The sequence below is a fragment of the Papaver somniferum genome, chromosome 4 (genome assembly GCF_003573695.1).
Source record: "Papaver somniferum cultivar HN1 chromosome 4, ASM357369v1, whole genome shotgun sequence".
Taxonomy (NCBI): domain Eukaryota; kingdom Viridiplantae; phylum Streptophyta; class Magnoliopsida; order Ranunculales; family Papaveraceae; genus Papaver; species Papaver somniferum.
Window position 1 is genome coordinate 72,126,176 of NC_039361.1, and position 13,184 is coordinate 72,139,359.

Below are 13,184 nucleotides of genomic sequence, written 5' to 3' on the forward strand. Positions count from 1 at the left end.
ATCTTTCGGATCCCGGTGGTTATGACGGTCAAACCACACCGTACAATCCCATTCCTTTTCATTGGTTTCTTTGTCTCTTAAATGGAATACAAGCTTAAAGGGGAAATCATCCTTCCTCGTACGAGTCTTGTATACTCTATTAGTCTTCTTTGGATATACACAACCCTTTCTCTTATGGCTATCCTTCTTATTTTATTCCCCACTTCTCTCGCAAACCATCTCAAAACGATAATCTGAATGTTGGGTATTCCTCACCAACACACACATGTGTTTAAGTGCCGTATTTTTTCCCAAGCAATTGCTTCCTCTGGAGATTTTATTCCCTACATGAGGAAAACAATGGAAGATTATAAGGTTCATTACAAGCAATCCCCACATAAATTTTTAAAGACTAGGTGAAAAATATTGTTTGGTAACATACCAGAGGTATTTTATATATTCAGACGTATCCGGACCAAGCGGTTTGGAATTTGTTGGATCAATGTAGGGAACAATCTAAGGAATGAATGAAAAGAAAATTGAATTAGTTCACAAAAAACTAAATTACTATACTAGTTCCGGCATGCTCGACGACACTTCCGCCAAATAACCAAAGCCGGAAACAAGTGCCGGCCTTCAAGAATAATGTTCCGGCATTTCGTAAATAAACTTGAAAAAGAGGACCTAATTTTAAAAACTACCGGCATTGTATTTTCATGAATATTAATGCCGGAAAAGATAATATCGGCATGCACGATCCACAAGGATTGAAGCCGAAACATGGCGTCGGCATGCTCGATAAATTTAACACCAAGACGGAAAACTACTACCAAAGTGACTAATTTCCGGATGTTTTTTAGTGGTACCGGCATTCTTGAATATGTAAGGTCCCAAGCCGGTAGCCGTTTCCGGCATGGTACTTAATTTTCAAACCATGCCGGGATTTAGTTCCGGCATGCTCGATAACTTTTATACCACGCCGGTACCTATGTTCAAAATTCAATTAACTCCTGGATGTTTTTCTTGTGGTACCGGCATGGAAAGTTAGGAGAGAACCATGCCGGTTTGAATATGCTAGGGAATATTCGGTGGTAGGTAAAAAGTTAACTGCGTGCCGGCATGATTTTTTTGGTTGAAGACAACGCCGGAAATTGTTTCAAAATGGGGATAACAGGCGCCGACATGCAAATAGTATGAATACCATGCCGGTTGTGGGAGTTCCGGCGTAGTATTCATACTACGTGTATGCCGGCACCAAGCTTTTTCAGAGAAAAAAATGGCGGTTTCAAAAAAAAAATTTCAAATTTTCGACCTCTTAGCAGCATTACCTGTGTGTTGGGGTTGCTTGTATGTTGAACATGTTTACTTTCTTGGGTTGGTTCTTCAAAAAACACTTCATGCTCACTAAAATCATGATCCAAAGGTGCTGGTTCATCATAAAACTCCAATTGTGAGTTGTTATCATTAACCGAAGATTGAAGATATGATTGTTGTTGTAGTTGAGCTAAAGATTCAGCAGCTGCAATTCTTTCCTCGCAATCATCTTCCATTTTCACAAAAAAATATCCATCCAAAAATAATTTTCCCTCCTTCTACTCTCACCTCACTCACACAATTCAAATAAAAATACACACTAATCTATCCCCCAAATACCTAAGATTTTACTAATTATTATTAACCACTAAACCTGATTAATGAGGACTAGATTAGGAATTAAACAAGTAATTACATAAAGGGTGATTCAGATTTGATATTAGGATCCCTATTTTGACATGTAGCTATATCCCCAATTAATTTCCGTATCCGCCAATTGTGCGTTCAAACTGATTTAGCATGTTTTTGAGATGTGAAAAACATCAATTCAACCTCCTTCTGGGATTGAATTAACTAAAGATAATATTATAGATGTGTCAAAAACGAGATCCCAAAAACTTAGTAACAAATACTGTCAGGAATCCGGAAAATAGAAGGTGTTTATTTAATTTGACTGTATGAAAAACATTAAAAGGAAAATAATTAATCTATAATTAGTTAATACAAAAACAAACAAATGAGATAAAATGAAAAGCAAGATAAATCGGATTTATGGTTATTGTTGTTGTAATGAAAAAAACAATAAATGAGTGGGGGTGGGGAGCAGTGTTTTAATTTCGAAGTAGTATTAAATTTGTGTACCCAAAAGCAAGGAAGGGGAGACTGGAGAGAATCTAGAAATGCTGCTGCCCCTCCTATTTCTTAACCTTTACAGTTCCTTCCTTCCTAAAATATTCCAGAAATAAATAACAAAAAGATTTTCAAACTACAAGAGAAGTGAAGAAAAAAAGAGATTCAATTAAAACCAAAAAAAAAAAAAAAAGCACAGAAGAAGAATAAAAGGAGACTAGATGTTGACAAATATCATGTCACTGTTGTTCATACAAGTTTGTTTGTCATTGTGTTGTAGATTTTCTTATCTGGGATCTCTCTCTCTCTCTCTCTTTCTCTAAGCTGGCCCAGTAGATCAACAAACAAATCTCTCTATTAATAATAACTTTTCAGAATTCTCTTTTCTTCTTATACTAAGATAGAGATGATGAAGAGGAAGATCTAATTTCATTTTTAAGGTTCTTTTTTCTTCTTCAAATGGTGTTACTCAAATTCCCCCACCTTGTTTTTTTCGCTCTGTTTCATTAAAGACTTTGAATTTCAGTGGTTGAAGAAATTCTTATTATGTAGATAGTTGATTGATTGAATTCAGAAGATGTGGGTTTGAGGTATTTAGATTCTGGGTTGTCTTATTTTTTATTTGCTTTTTTTGGGTTTTGTGATTTAAGAAGATTGGGATTGGATTTGTATGTTTGTCTGTTGGTTTAGAAGAAAGAAAGATAAACACTTTATTTTATTTATGTTTTCATTATTAGCTTTTTCCTTTTTGAGGAAAGGCTTCTCTTTTCTTGATGATGATAAGAAAATGGCAGTTAATCTCTTGTATTAGAATTTGTAATTTCTGTGAAGATTTACAATTGGGGTTTCTCTATAGATTATTAGACCTAAAATTGGTACTAAATTGAAGCTGCTTTTAAGTGTTACGTTGGTTGAATTTCACTGTTTGTGTTGTTTCATTTGTTAACAGTAGTGCAGTACCTTTGATGTTTGTTTTCTTTGTTGAGTAAATGTTTGTTGATAGTGTGCAATTCTTGGGAGTTGGCAGGGAATGGGAACAGAAGTCCAGTGTAAAAGCTTCACTCCGGCATTTCACTCTATGTGGGATCTTAATGAGGATGCAAACAGTGGAAGTTGGCCTGTGTATTACGATGATAAAGTCTTGAAGAAAGAGCAGTACTACAACTGTTACATGGCAGGGTCCAATATGGATAATGGATATTCAGATTACGAGAAACAAGTACTGAAGCAAACAATACTTGAGCATGAAAATGTATTCAGGAAACAGGTACATTTTGTTTCAGTTTTCTTTTGCCGAGCTAATAAGTCTTACTATGTCCTGATAGAGCTTTTAAGTATGATTTTCGACCTTGTCTTTACCTTTGTTTGTTATTTTTTTACCTAGGTTTATGAACTACACCGCCTTTATAGAACACAAAGGGAATTAATGAATGAGTTTAAAAGGAACGAATTACACAAGTATGTGAGACCAGTGGAGGTATCACAGTCAAGTAATCAATTTTCAACTCAAACAGCTTTAGAAGGTGCTAAAAATTCCTGGCAAGTACCAAGCTTCCCCTTCATGAGCCCTACTTGCAGTAGACCCTCCGTATCAGGTGTTGAGAGCACGCAATCTCCAATGTGTTTTGTAAAAGATAGTAGTTTGTCTGTCACCCCAAAGGCAGTACAGGATGGAAGTTCTACCGAGGAACGTGAGTTATTGAAGTCCAAGTCTAAACAGGTGGGGAGAAAAATGTTTGACCTGCAACTTCCAGCATATGAGTATATAGACAGTGATGGAGAAGATGGGGAAGCAAAAGTTTCCCAATCATCTAAAATAGCAGCTTATCCTCTTAAGAGAAATTGTGAATCTGTTATAGACAATAAGCTGTCTCTTGGTGGTGGAGTCAACCTTAGTTGCCAAGGAGATGCTTCAAGATCTGAATCCCATGTATCAAACAGGACAGGATTGGCTGATTTGAACCAACCCATACAAAGTGAGGAAACAGTATACCCGTCTCCAGTTAGTTTTCTGGGAACTACTGCTGCTTTCTGTGCGAGGAATCAAGGAGAGGAGTCGCCTGCAAAACCTAATTACTCCGGAGTCCCTCGGGATTATTTTTTTAACGCGTGGAAAGACAAGAGTAGTGGGTCTCACCAAAATAATACACATTTGGAGAATGAGGGAAAAAGAGAAAAACCATATCAGCTTGAAGCAGGTTAGTGTTCTTTGTTTATATTGCCCTGAGGTTTCAAAAATCAAAAATCAAAAAATCCAATTTGTTTGACCTTTGCGAATTTTTGCTGTTTTACAAACTAAATGAAGCAGCCAAGCAGGGTTCTTTAGCCAGGGAAATGAAAAGAACCATTAAGCATGTTACCAAGTTTCTTATTTCTTTTTTCCAAATGTAGTTTGCCTATGCACAGTAGAATTATTCTCTCAAAACAAATTATACTCGTATTTGGCCAAATGGCTTTGATTAGGTTGAGTAACTTGGATTGAGAAAATGATCAGTTTACATTACTTGGATTTAACTCTACTATTGGTTTTGTGATATTTGCTAACAGTGTTTGTTTTCATGTGGTCTTCCCTTTGTACAGGATTAAATAGAGGAATCGATTCGTTTCATTTACAGAATTTGCATGCACAGTCCACTTCACCAAATGTTGATCCTAATAGGGCTCACGAATATCCAGCATTTTCTGTATTTGACACTTGCATGAGACAGCCATGGCGAGAAAGAGCAGTTTGTGGCTTAGAAATTCCTGAAGGTAGTCAGAGTCACTACAAGTATAACTATTTGGGATCAGTTGTTGAACCACGAATACCCACTTCATATACATGTGCTTCTCAGTCTGAAAACAACTCTGAATCTTCTTCAGTCTCTTCTTGGATAAAACCCATAGATAATGTTCATGAGAAGTCAGTAGAGGTTAGAACTCTCCCATGCTTAAACTCCTATTCTCCATATAGTAACAATTCCAAATCGTCAGTCCAAAATCCGGTGGTTAATGGCAGTGGATGGCATTTTAGTAACAACCCTAGGCCAATAACTGGAAGTGGAAAGGAAAGCTACTCCAGGAATGGTTTTTACCACGGTTCGCAGGCAGAGTACAGTGCATCTAAGGTTCCCTTTCCTTCCACTCGTTTTGATTTCATTAATGGTAGTATTAACAGTAATTCAGCTTCAGAACACTCTGAAAATCGCAGCCCCACAAAGTATTTTAGGGGTTCGGAGTGCTTGGATGTAAAGTCTATGAATGGTGTGAATTTGAATCTGGCTGCTCTGAATGGGTTTCAAGATGGAGCAGTTCGCCGACATGATCTTGTGATTATTGATGGGGAGGGTGAGAATGAAGACCGAGTGCTTGGGTTACCATGGCTGAGAGCAAAATTTGCAGGTGAAAATGGACATCCAAATAGAACAGGAATGAATTCGTCTCAGGTTACCACTAAAATAGTTGAAAAGGGTAGTGGTTCTATGTCGAGCATGTTTCAAAATTTTAATTCCTCATCTGCTAGTAACACTCCAAGTGTAAGGGTGGGTGACTGCCCAGATAGTAGAAGGATTGTTGGTTTTCCCATGTTCGACAAGTCTCATATTTCCAAGGACCAGAAATTTGTTATACCCCAGTCCAAGTATCAGTGTTCCCCTAAAGGGAAGGAGATTCAGAATAATGGGAAAGTTATTTTCAACGTCGACTTGTCCCAAGCGCATGTGAAACCAGAATCTAGCTCAAGGCTGTCATCACATAATCTGACAGGCTTAGACTTGAACTATTCTGGTTTTGGAAATGATTTTAATCTGAACTTATGTATAGGCGAGGAAGAGAATACATCTGTGCCTCAGTTTCCAAAACCAACAGTTAAAATTGCAGTTGAGATAGATTTGGAGGCGCCAGTAGTGCTCGACACTTTGGAGGGATGCACTCTGGAGGGTGAGTGTTCACTGAATCAACCGGAGACAAATGTTCAATCATCGGCAACCAATAAAGACCCACTAAAGGCACTTGAAAGAATTGCATCAGAGGCTATAGTCTTAATTTCTTCGTCGACGAATTATTTAGAGAATTCTGCACTGAAGTCATCTGAAGAGTCTCTCAAGGACTGTCTGGGTTGGTTTGCAGATGTAGTATCTGGCATGGCTGATCTTGAGATTGAATCGAGGCATAATGAGGAATCCTCCTGTGAGAGTGATTACTTTGAGACAATGACATTAAAACTGACCGAGACAAAATTAGAAGAGTTACCCTGTCAGATTTGGGTGCCCGAAAATCAAAAAGAAGCGGAAACAGTTAATTGTCCAATGCTAACCCGGCATCGAAGAGGACAGTCAAGGAGAGGACGACAGAAAAAGGATTTTCAGAGAGATATCCTTCCAGGTCTTGTTTCTTTGTCTCGGCATGAAGTGACTGAAGATCTTCAAACATTCGAAGGCTTGATGAAAACAATGGGTCACTCTTGGCCGAGTAGTTTAACTAGAAGGAACACAGGTAGAAATGGATGGGCACGGGGTAGGAAACGGACACAGGGTTCAGCTCCTCTTCCAACGGTTATATGCTCTCCGCCAAAAGAGCAACCAAGCAAGGTAGAACCCGGGTTTGAGGAGAAATGCTTAAAAGGATGGGGGAAAACGACTAGACGACCGCGAAGGCAGAGACTTCCAGCTGGTACACCTCTTCTCGTGTAACTCTTATATCACATTTAATAGGAAGAGCAAATAACCCTGCACAACATGGTTTCAGAGATATTGGTTGGAGGGAAATGAAACAAGTTTCATTTGCAAAGCTCCTCTGGAGGTTGACAGAGTAGATATAGAGTAGGTATGGGAGTGAGGTTATTGACCTCCTCTCCTTTGTACATTATCTGCCCTAACATTTGGGTGTTCCATTTATCCTGATTGAGTTCTGAATTTAGTTAACAGTCTGTATAAATGTTGTTTCATTATTTCCTCTTATGATAAATTGCAAGATGTCTTCTCTCCTTCAAAAATTTCTAATTTTATTTCGATGCAAGCGGGATTTAGAGAATTGCTAAACACCCTAGGATTTTACACTGATTTTTTACCGAGTTGCCAAACACCACAAGGATTAACATGATTTTTATTGATTTCCTACAGAATTACCAAACACCACAAGAAAGTACATCATTCTTCTGACTGTATGATTCCTGCAGCCAAATCACAAGAATTTACATGATTTATCAGATTTTTATAATTCCTGCAACCAAAGGAGACTATGAGCAGAAATATAACCTTATATATTCTTGGATATGTAGTTTTGACTTTTGAGCAAGGTTTATTTTGTTGACCAATCTCTCAAATTTGATTGGTGGTGCATCAGTATTGATTAGCATATGCCGTACTTAAAAAACTCCTTAAAAGTCATACTGACCAGAATATATTATGGTGTCTGCCTGGGGGACGCTCCAATGTACAACCCAGGTCCCAGACAAGAAAAAGAAGATTTGTTCCCGCATTGACTGTCCCCACTGATCACGCTATCTATCTATAAATCTTCTTTTCTAATAAAGTGGGGACCAATTATTTACTCAGAATATCAAAATCTTAGGTTTAGGCTTCTCTCCTTTTTCTAATAAAGTATATCTTTCTTTTTCTTTTGGGCTTTTTAATAAAGTGGCCACCTTTTCGACACATAATTAAGAAAGTGGTCGTTTTTTTGAATCTTTTTATAAAATAGCCGAGATAGAATTTTTCCGTCCCGTTTTTAAAAAAAAACAGTAATGGCAGTTAAGTTAACACGAGTCAAGGGTATTTTAGACCTTTTATAACCTAGTCAATCCGCGACTCGGCCGTGTTAGAGAAAAGCACTCATCTTCTTCTTCTGTTCTTCTCCTGTAATTTTTCATTTTCATGGAACGCTAGCAAATCATTGAAATCAAATCAAATTGAACAGAAATCCAATGAATGATTACCCAAAATTTGTCTGCGCCTCCCGAATTAACCTATCTTAATTGAAAAAAAAAATCATCTAAGAAATGAACAATTATGAACCCTTACTCGAAACCAACAAGAACCCATCTCTAAATTCTTCAAAAGCCCTCAATTCATCTCTTTTAATTCGTCTCTGGATTTAATTCGTTTCATAATCTCAAATCAACATCATCCCATCTGTTCTTCTTTTTATAAGAATTGCAGCAGAGCTTCTTCCCAAACCCGTGACCATATTCATCATCATGACCTCAATCTTCTTCTTAATCTTGATTCACTAGAGCATCGAATCCCCATATTCAGAATCTTTCCATCAAATCCTTCGATTCCCCCAAGATATGAGATCGATTCGACAGCAGAAACAACAATTCTTTACTTTTTTTCTCGAACTAACAACAACCCAAGCTTAAATCGGAAGTCTAGAGACCACCAGACCCGATCGACTTCACTTACTCTTCTCTCAATTCTCTGTCGGTTCCTCGATCTGGTTTGGGGTAATAATAGCAGCAACTGCTGTTCTTTCTTTTCATCTCATTTTAAGGGAACTGGAACAATGAATGAATGAATGAGATTAACACATCTCTCGATTTAGGATATGATAGTAATTTCAGCACAAAAATTGACTAAGTCCGCTTGTTGGACCATTTCGGTGGAACCAGGTGAAAAACTTAACGGAAAGGCCAGTTTATAAAAGTTTTAAATTTTTTGGCCGGCTTATTAAATATATGGATGGAAGCTGGTCAATTTATTAATTTGCCCTTTTCTTTTCTTGTGATTCCTCTTTCTCAATGCTGCTAACGGGGGTACCATTTTTATTTGGGCTGTACCAAATTATATATAAGACAAAACATATTTTTACAAGGGATTGGTACATCCCAAATATAATGATACCCCCGTTAGCACCCATGCCCTTTTTTTCAGATAAGCTTGTGTTCATTTGATTTAACGACCTCCTTCCCAATGCATTCAAGTGGTGCACCATCTCCAACAAGCAATCTCTAACATCTTTTTTGTTCTTACAACCGTTCTATTAGCTTGCTGCATCTGATGATATAACCCCGTCTCTCCCGCATTGTATGTGTTTGTTGACACTAATTTAAGATTTTCGGTCTATCCATATTACCAAATATTATTTTGCTATTTGCCGATACAGACTGTATCTATGTTGTGTCCATGGATATCTGTTGATACGTGCTGTCATTGTCCACGGTTTCAGAACCTTGAAACATAATGTATTTTTTTTATGTGTAATTTCAAGGTAGATTTTTCACATTATCATAACAATTTCATCTAAACTGAGAAAGTATCTGTTTGGATCTTAAGCCATCTTAAATTGACTTCAAAGCTACCTAGAGCGTTGAAAATCTATAATATAGAGACTTTTGTTACTGCATTCTTAATCCCCAGCACACTTGTGTCCTAGTTGCTAAGCTAGAGTCGTTCGCTATAGGTTTCATTTGAGAAAAATAATTAGGTTCTGACTCTGAAGACTTCACTTAGGGATTCGTGAAGCCCGGTCGGACCATCGTTTACCTGATAGTTCGTGTATCCGGATCTTGTTGATCTTTGAGGTTCTCATAATCTTGGACCAGGAAGAGATAGATATAAATCGCAAAATTCTCTTCGTCTCAGACTTTGTGATTCCTCAAGATAGATATCAACTCTTCTTTGATTTGTTTGGATTGTTCTTGAGAGGTGGTTAGTAATCCAAGATTTTCAGCTTACTGAGTGTAAGTGTTCCGGATTCGCGAGGCTTGTTAGACTTTGTCTACTGCAAACTAATTTGCAAACCTAAATTAAATAAGGTTCTAGATGCATATAGGCATCAAAAGTCTTCACCGAGGGTAAACAACTATTAAGATGTTAGGACGTCATCTAAGGGAATCAAGTGCGTAAAATCTCGCAAGGTTCAAGGAACTTAAGGACACGATTGCAGCTGAATTGCTTGTAAGGTTAATTCAGCCTCAACTACATTCCAGCCTGAAGTCTGTTAGTATGCTAGTGTTTGTAACATTTTAATATGATGTGGTGTTCAAAGCTGGACGAGGTCCCATGGTTTTTCTGCAGGTGCAATTTTCCTCGTTAACAAAATTCTTGTATGTGCACTTTTTACTTTTCCGCATCAAAATTTATTCTTTTCATTTTAAAAGTACTACATGGGTTCATACTCCTATCAAACGAAAAATATTGGTGGTGTACTTGGTACGCTCTCCTTTTCAAACTCATTCAAAAATTTAGCTAGTCGGCTTAAAAAAATTTTAGACAAGATTATCTCTTCGAATCAGTCATATTTATTCCAAAGAGACATATAGTGGACAATATTGTGATAACTCATGAAATCTTACATATCATGCAAAATAGTAATTCAAAGAAGGGTTATCTTGCGTTGAAACTTGACCTTTCTAAAGCTTTTGATAAAATGGAATGGAATTTTGTCATGCTTAAAAATTTGGTTTCAGTCAAAAATGGTGTGATCTTATCTTTGAATATATATCCACTGTTGAATCCACGGTATTGCTGAATTGTATTCCTGGTACTGCTTTTAATATTTCTAGCGGTCTTCAACAAGCTGACTAAAAGGATTATCAAGATAATTTGTTCATGCATAAAGTTAAAACATGTTTGGTGACGTTAGAATTGATAAGAATTGTTTGTCATTTGCGGACGATGGTTTTATTATTTCTAAAACTGGTTTTGGCCAAATTAGGAAACTAATGAACATGCTGGATATTTTTAGCACCTTTTCAGGACAGACTACAAATTATCATAAATCTGGTGTGAATTTTAGCAAATTTGTCCATAATAAATGTTGTAAGATTTTTGCTAAGAGGATTAATTTATAGTTAAAAGAATTTCTAAGGATGAAAAAGAATCTAGGAACACCCTTTTTAATAAAAGTAGGGCTTTAAATTTTGAACCTCTTATGGAAAGAGATTATAAAACTCTAAATGGATTGAAGGCTAAATTGTTATCGCAAGCTGGTAAGTTTGTGTCTATAAGATCCCCTCTGTTTGCTTATCCTAGTGTTTGAGGGTGAAAACAGTTTCTGCTGGTTTCGGTAATTTCGTGTGATGTGGGTGAGAAACAAACCTAAACCCTAAACAATGTACTGCAAGGGAGTACTTTAGATTCGAGAGATCAATCTGTACAAGTCCGGCCTAAACCAAGAAATGGTCGTTACATACTTGCTTCGGTCACAAAGTGGAGGAGAAGGGTTGGTTTTGGGGAGGGAAGCGAAGAGAGTGTTGAGACCAGAATAGTTGATTCGGGAAGAGTAGTTGTTTTGTGACTTGTATCAGAAAGTGGGAAGCTAACAGATGGGAAAGATAGCAAACATTTTCTGATTGTTGCATGCTCCTGACCAGAACTTGTTGTTCGGTGGAAATAGGTAATGCCTATTTATACAAGTCGAAGTGAAACGTACTCTGGTCTCATTAAGAAATGGAAAACGGGTGAGTAAATGGGAGGAGGTAGTAACAGGTAATGCTTGGAATTGATGTTCCATAAAAGAAAGTGTTTCACCATTACTACCTGTATTTACTAACCGCCTTATCCTTATGACACTTTCTAATAACGAGCATAGTGTACGCTGCACGCTGTAAACCGCCAAACCAATACCCAATGAGCATCCCCCAGTTTGTGACATGTGTTGATGTCTCGAGTGTTTTCGTGGAAAACATGTAGCATGTTGTTGTTGTATGGAAAGTTGAGCTTGGAAGACTTGCCGGCTCGGTGGTGACCTTCAACGGTCGAGATTTTGCATCTTAAGAGGAAGTTAGCCGTTGATTATTGCAACCTTTCGTTTGGTAGCCAGTGGAATGAATAGTATGGATTTAATATGTCTCAGTTTAGGCGCGGCCAAAATTTAGGGTTTTGACTTTTTTTAGGCGCGACCAAACTAAGGCCAAAGGTTTCCATGCATTAGCTGGTAACCTTTGACGGCTAAGATCTGCATCTTAGATGAAAAAGTTGTCGTTGATTGTTGCAGGCCTTCGTTTAGGTAGTCTCATAGGGAAGGACGGCATGGTATGGCGCGACAAGGTGGTTGGCATGCCATTGGCACATGTGGCATGGCATGCCTTGGCACGGTTTGGCGTGGCCAAAGCTAGGGTTTTGGGCCAAAGGTTACCATGTGTTGTTTGGCGACCTTGGACGGCTAGGATTTGCATATAGATGGAAGGGTGGCCGTTGATCGTCGCACGCCTTCGTTTTGGTAGCTGCATGGGGAAGGCCGGCATGGTATGACGCGGCAAGGTGGCTGGCATTCTATTGGCACATGTGGCATGGCATGCCTTGGCGCGGTTTGGCGTGGCCAAAACTAGGGTTTTGGGACAAAGGTTACCATGCGTTGTTTGGCGACCTTGGAAGGCTAGGATTTGCATCTAGGATGGAAGGGTGGTCGTTGATCGTCGCACGCCTTCGTTTTGGTAGCCGCATAAGGAAGGCCGGCATGGTGTGGCGCGACAAGGTGGTTGGCATGCCATTGGCACATGTGGGATGGCATTCCTTGGCGCGGTTTGGCGTGGCCAAAACTAGGGTTTTGGTCCAAAGGTTACCATGCGTTGTTTGGCGACCTTGAACAACTAGTATTTGCATCCAGGATGGAAGGGTGGTTGTTGATCGTCGCACGCCTTCGATTTGGTAGCCGCATGGGGAAGGCCGGCATGGTATGGCGCGACAAGGTGGTTGGTATTCCATTGGCACATGTGGCATGGCATGCCTTGGCGCAGTTTGGCGTGGCCAAAACTAGAGTTTTGGTCCAAAGGTTACCATGCTCTGTTTGGCGACCTTGGACGGCTAGGATTTGCATCTAGGATGGAAGGGTGGATGTTAATCGTCGCACGCCTTCGTTTTGGTAGCCGCATAGGGAAGGTCGGCATGGTGGGGCCAAGGCCAATGGCGCGGATGGCTTGGAATAGTGGGGCCAAGGGTTTGGTACGGACGACTTGGCATGGTGGGGCAAAGGCAAGGTGCGGTTGGCTTGGCATGGTGGGGGAAAGGGTTTGGCATGCCATTGGCACATGGTGCGGCTAGCATGGTTGGGGCCAAGGAAAGGTGCGGTTGGCTTGGCATGGTGGGGCCAAGGGTTTGGCATGCCATTGGCGCATGGTA

General features: G+C 39.1%; 1 protein-coding gene across 2 annotated transcripts; it reads left to right on the forward strand.

Moving 5' to 3' along the window:
- Positions 1-2,150: 2,150 nt before the first annotated feature.
- LOC113275872 lies at positions 2,151-7,114 on the forward strand. 2 transcript variants are annotated; one of them, XM_026525446.1, is made up of 4 exons: positions 2,151-2,582; positions 3,170-3,409; positions 3,527-4,340; positions 4,723-7,114. In XM_026525446.1, the coding sequence occupies exons 2-4, from the start codon at positions 3,173-3,175 to the stop codon at positions 6,810-6,812; spliced, it is 3,141 nt and encodes a 1,046-aa protein (XP_026381231.1). In that variant the 5' UTR covers positions 2,151-2,582; positions 3,170-3,172; the 3' UTR covers positions 6,813-7,114. The 2 variants fall into 2 exon arrangements, with proteins under 2 accessions (XP_026381231.1, XP_026381230.1); XM_026525445.1 differs by having other exon boundaries at positions 2,152-2,732.
- The last annotated feature ends 6,070 nt before the right edge of the window (positions 7,115-13,184 follow it).

Bases quoted from the DNA above. Each gene is read 5' to 3' on its own strand.
- LOC113275872 (XM_026525446.1), top strand. From the start codon at position 3,173: ATGGGAACAGAAGTCCAGTGTAAAAGCTTCACTCCGGCATTTCACTCT. The intron at 3,410-3,526 runs GTACATTTTGTT...TTTTTTACCTAG, and splicing joins AAAATGTATTCAGGAAACAG to GTTTATGAACTACACCGCCT. The intron at 4,341-4,722 runs GTTAGTGTTCTT...CCCTTTGTACAG, and splicing joins ACCATATCAGCTTGAAGCAG to GATTAAATAGAGGAATCGAT.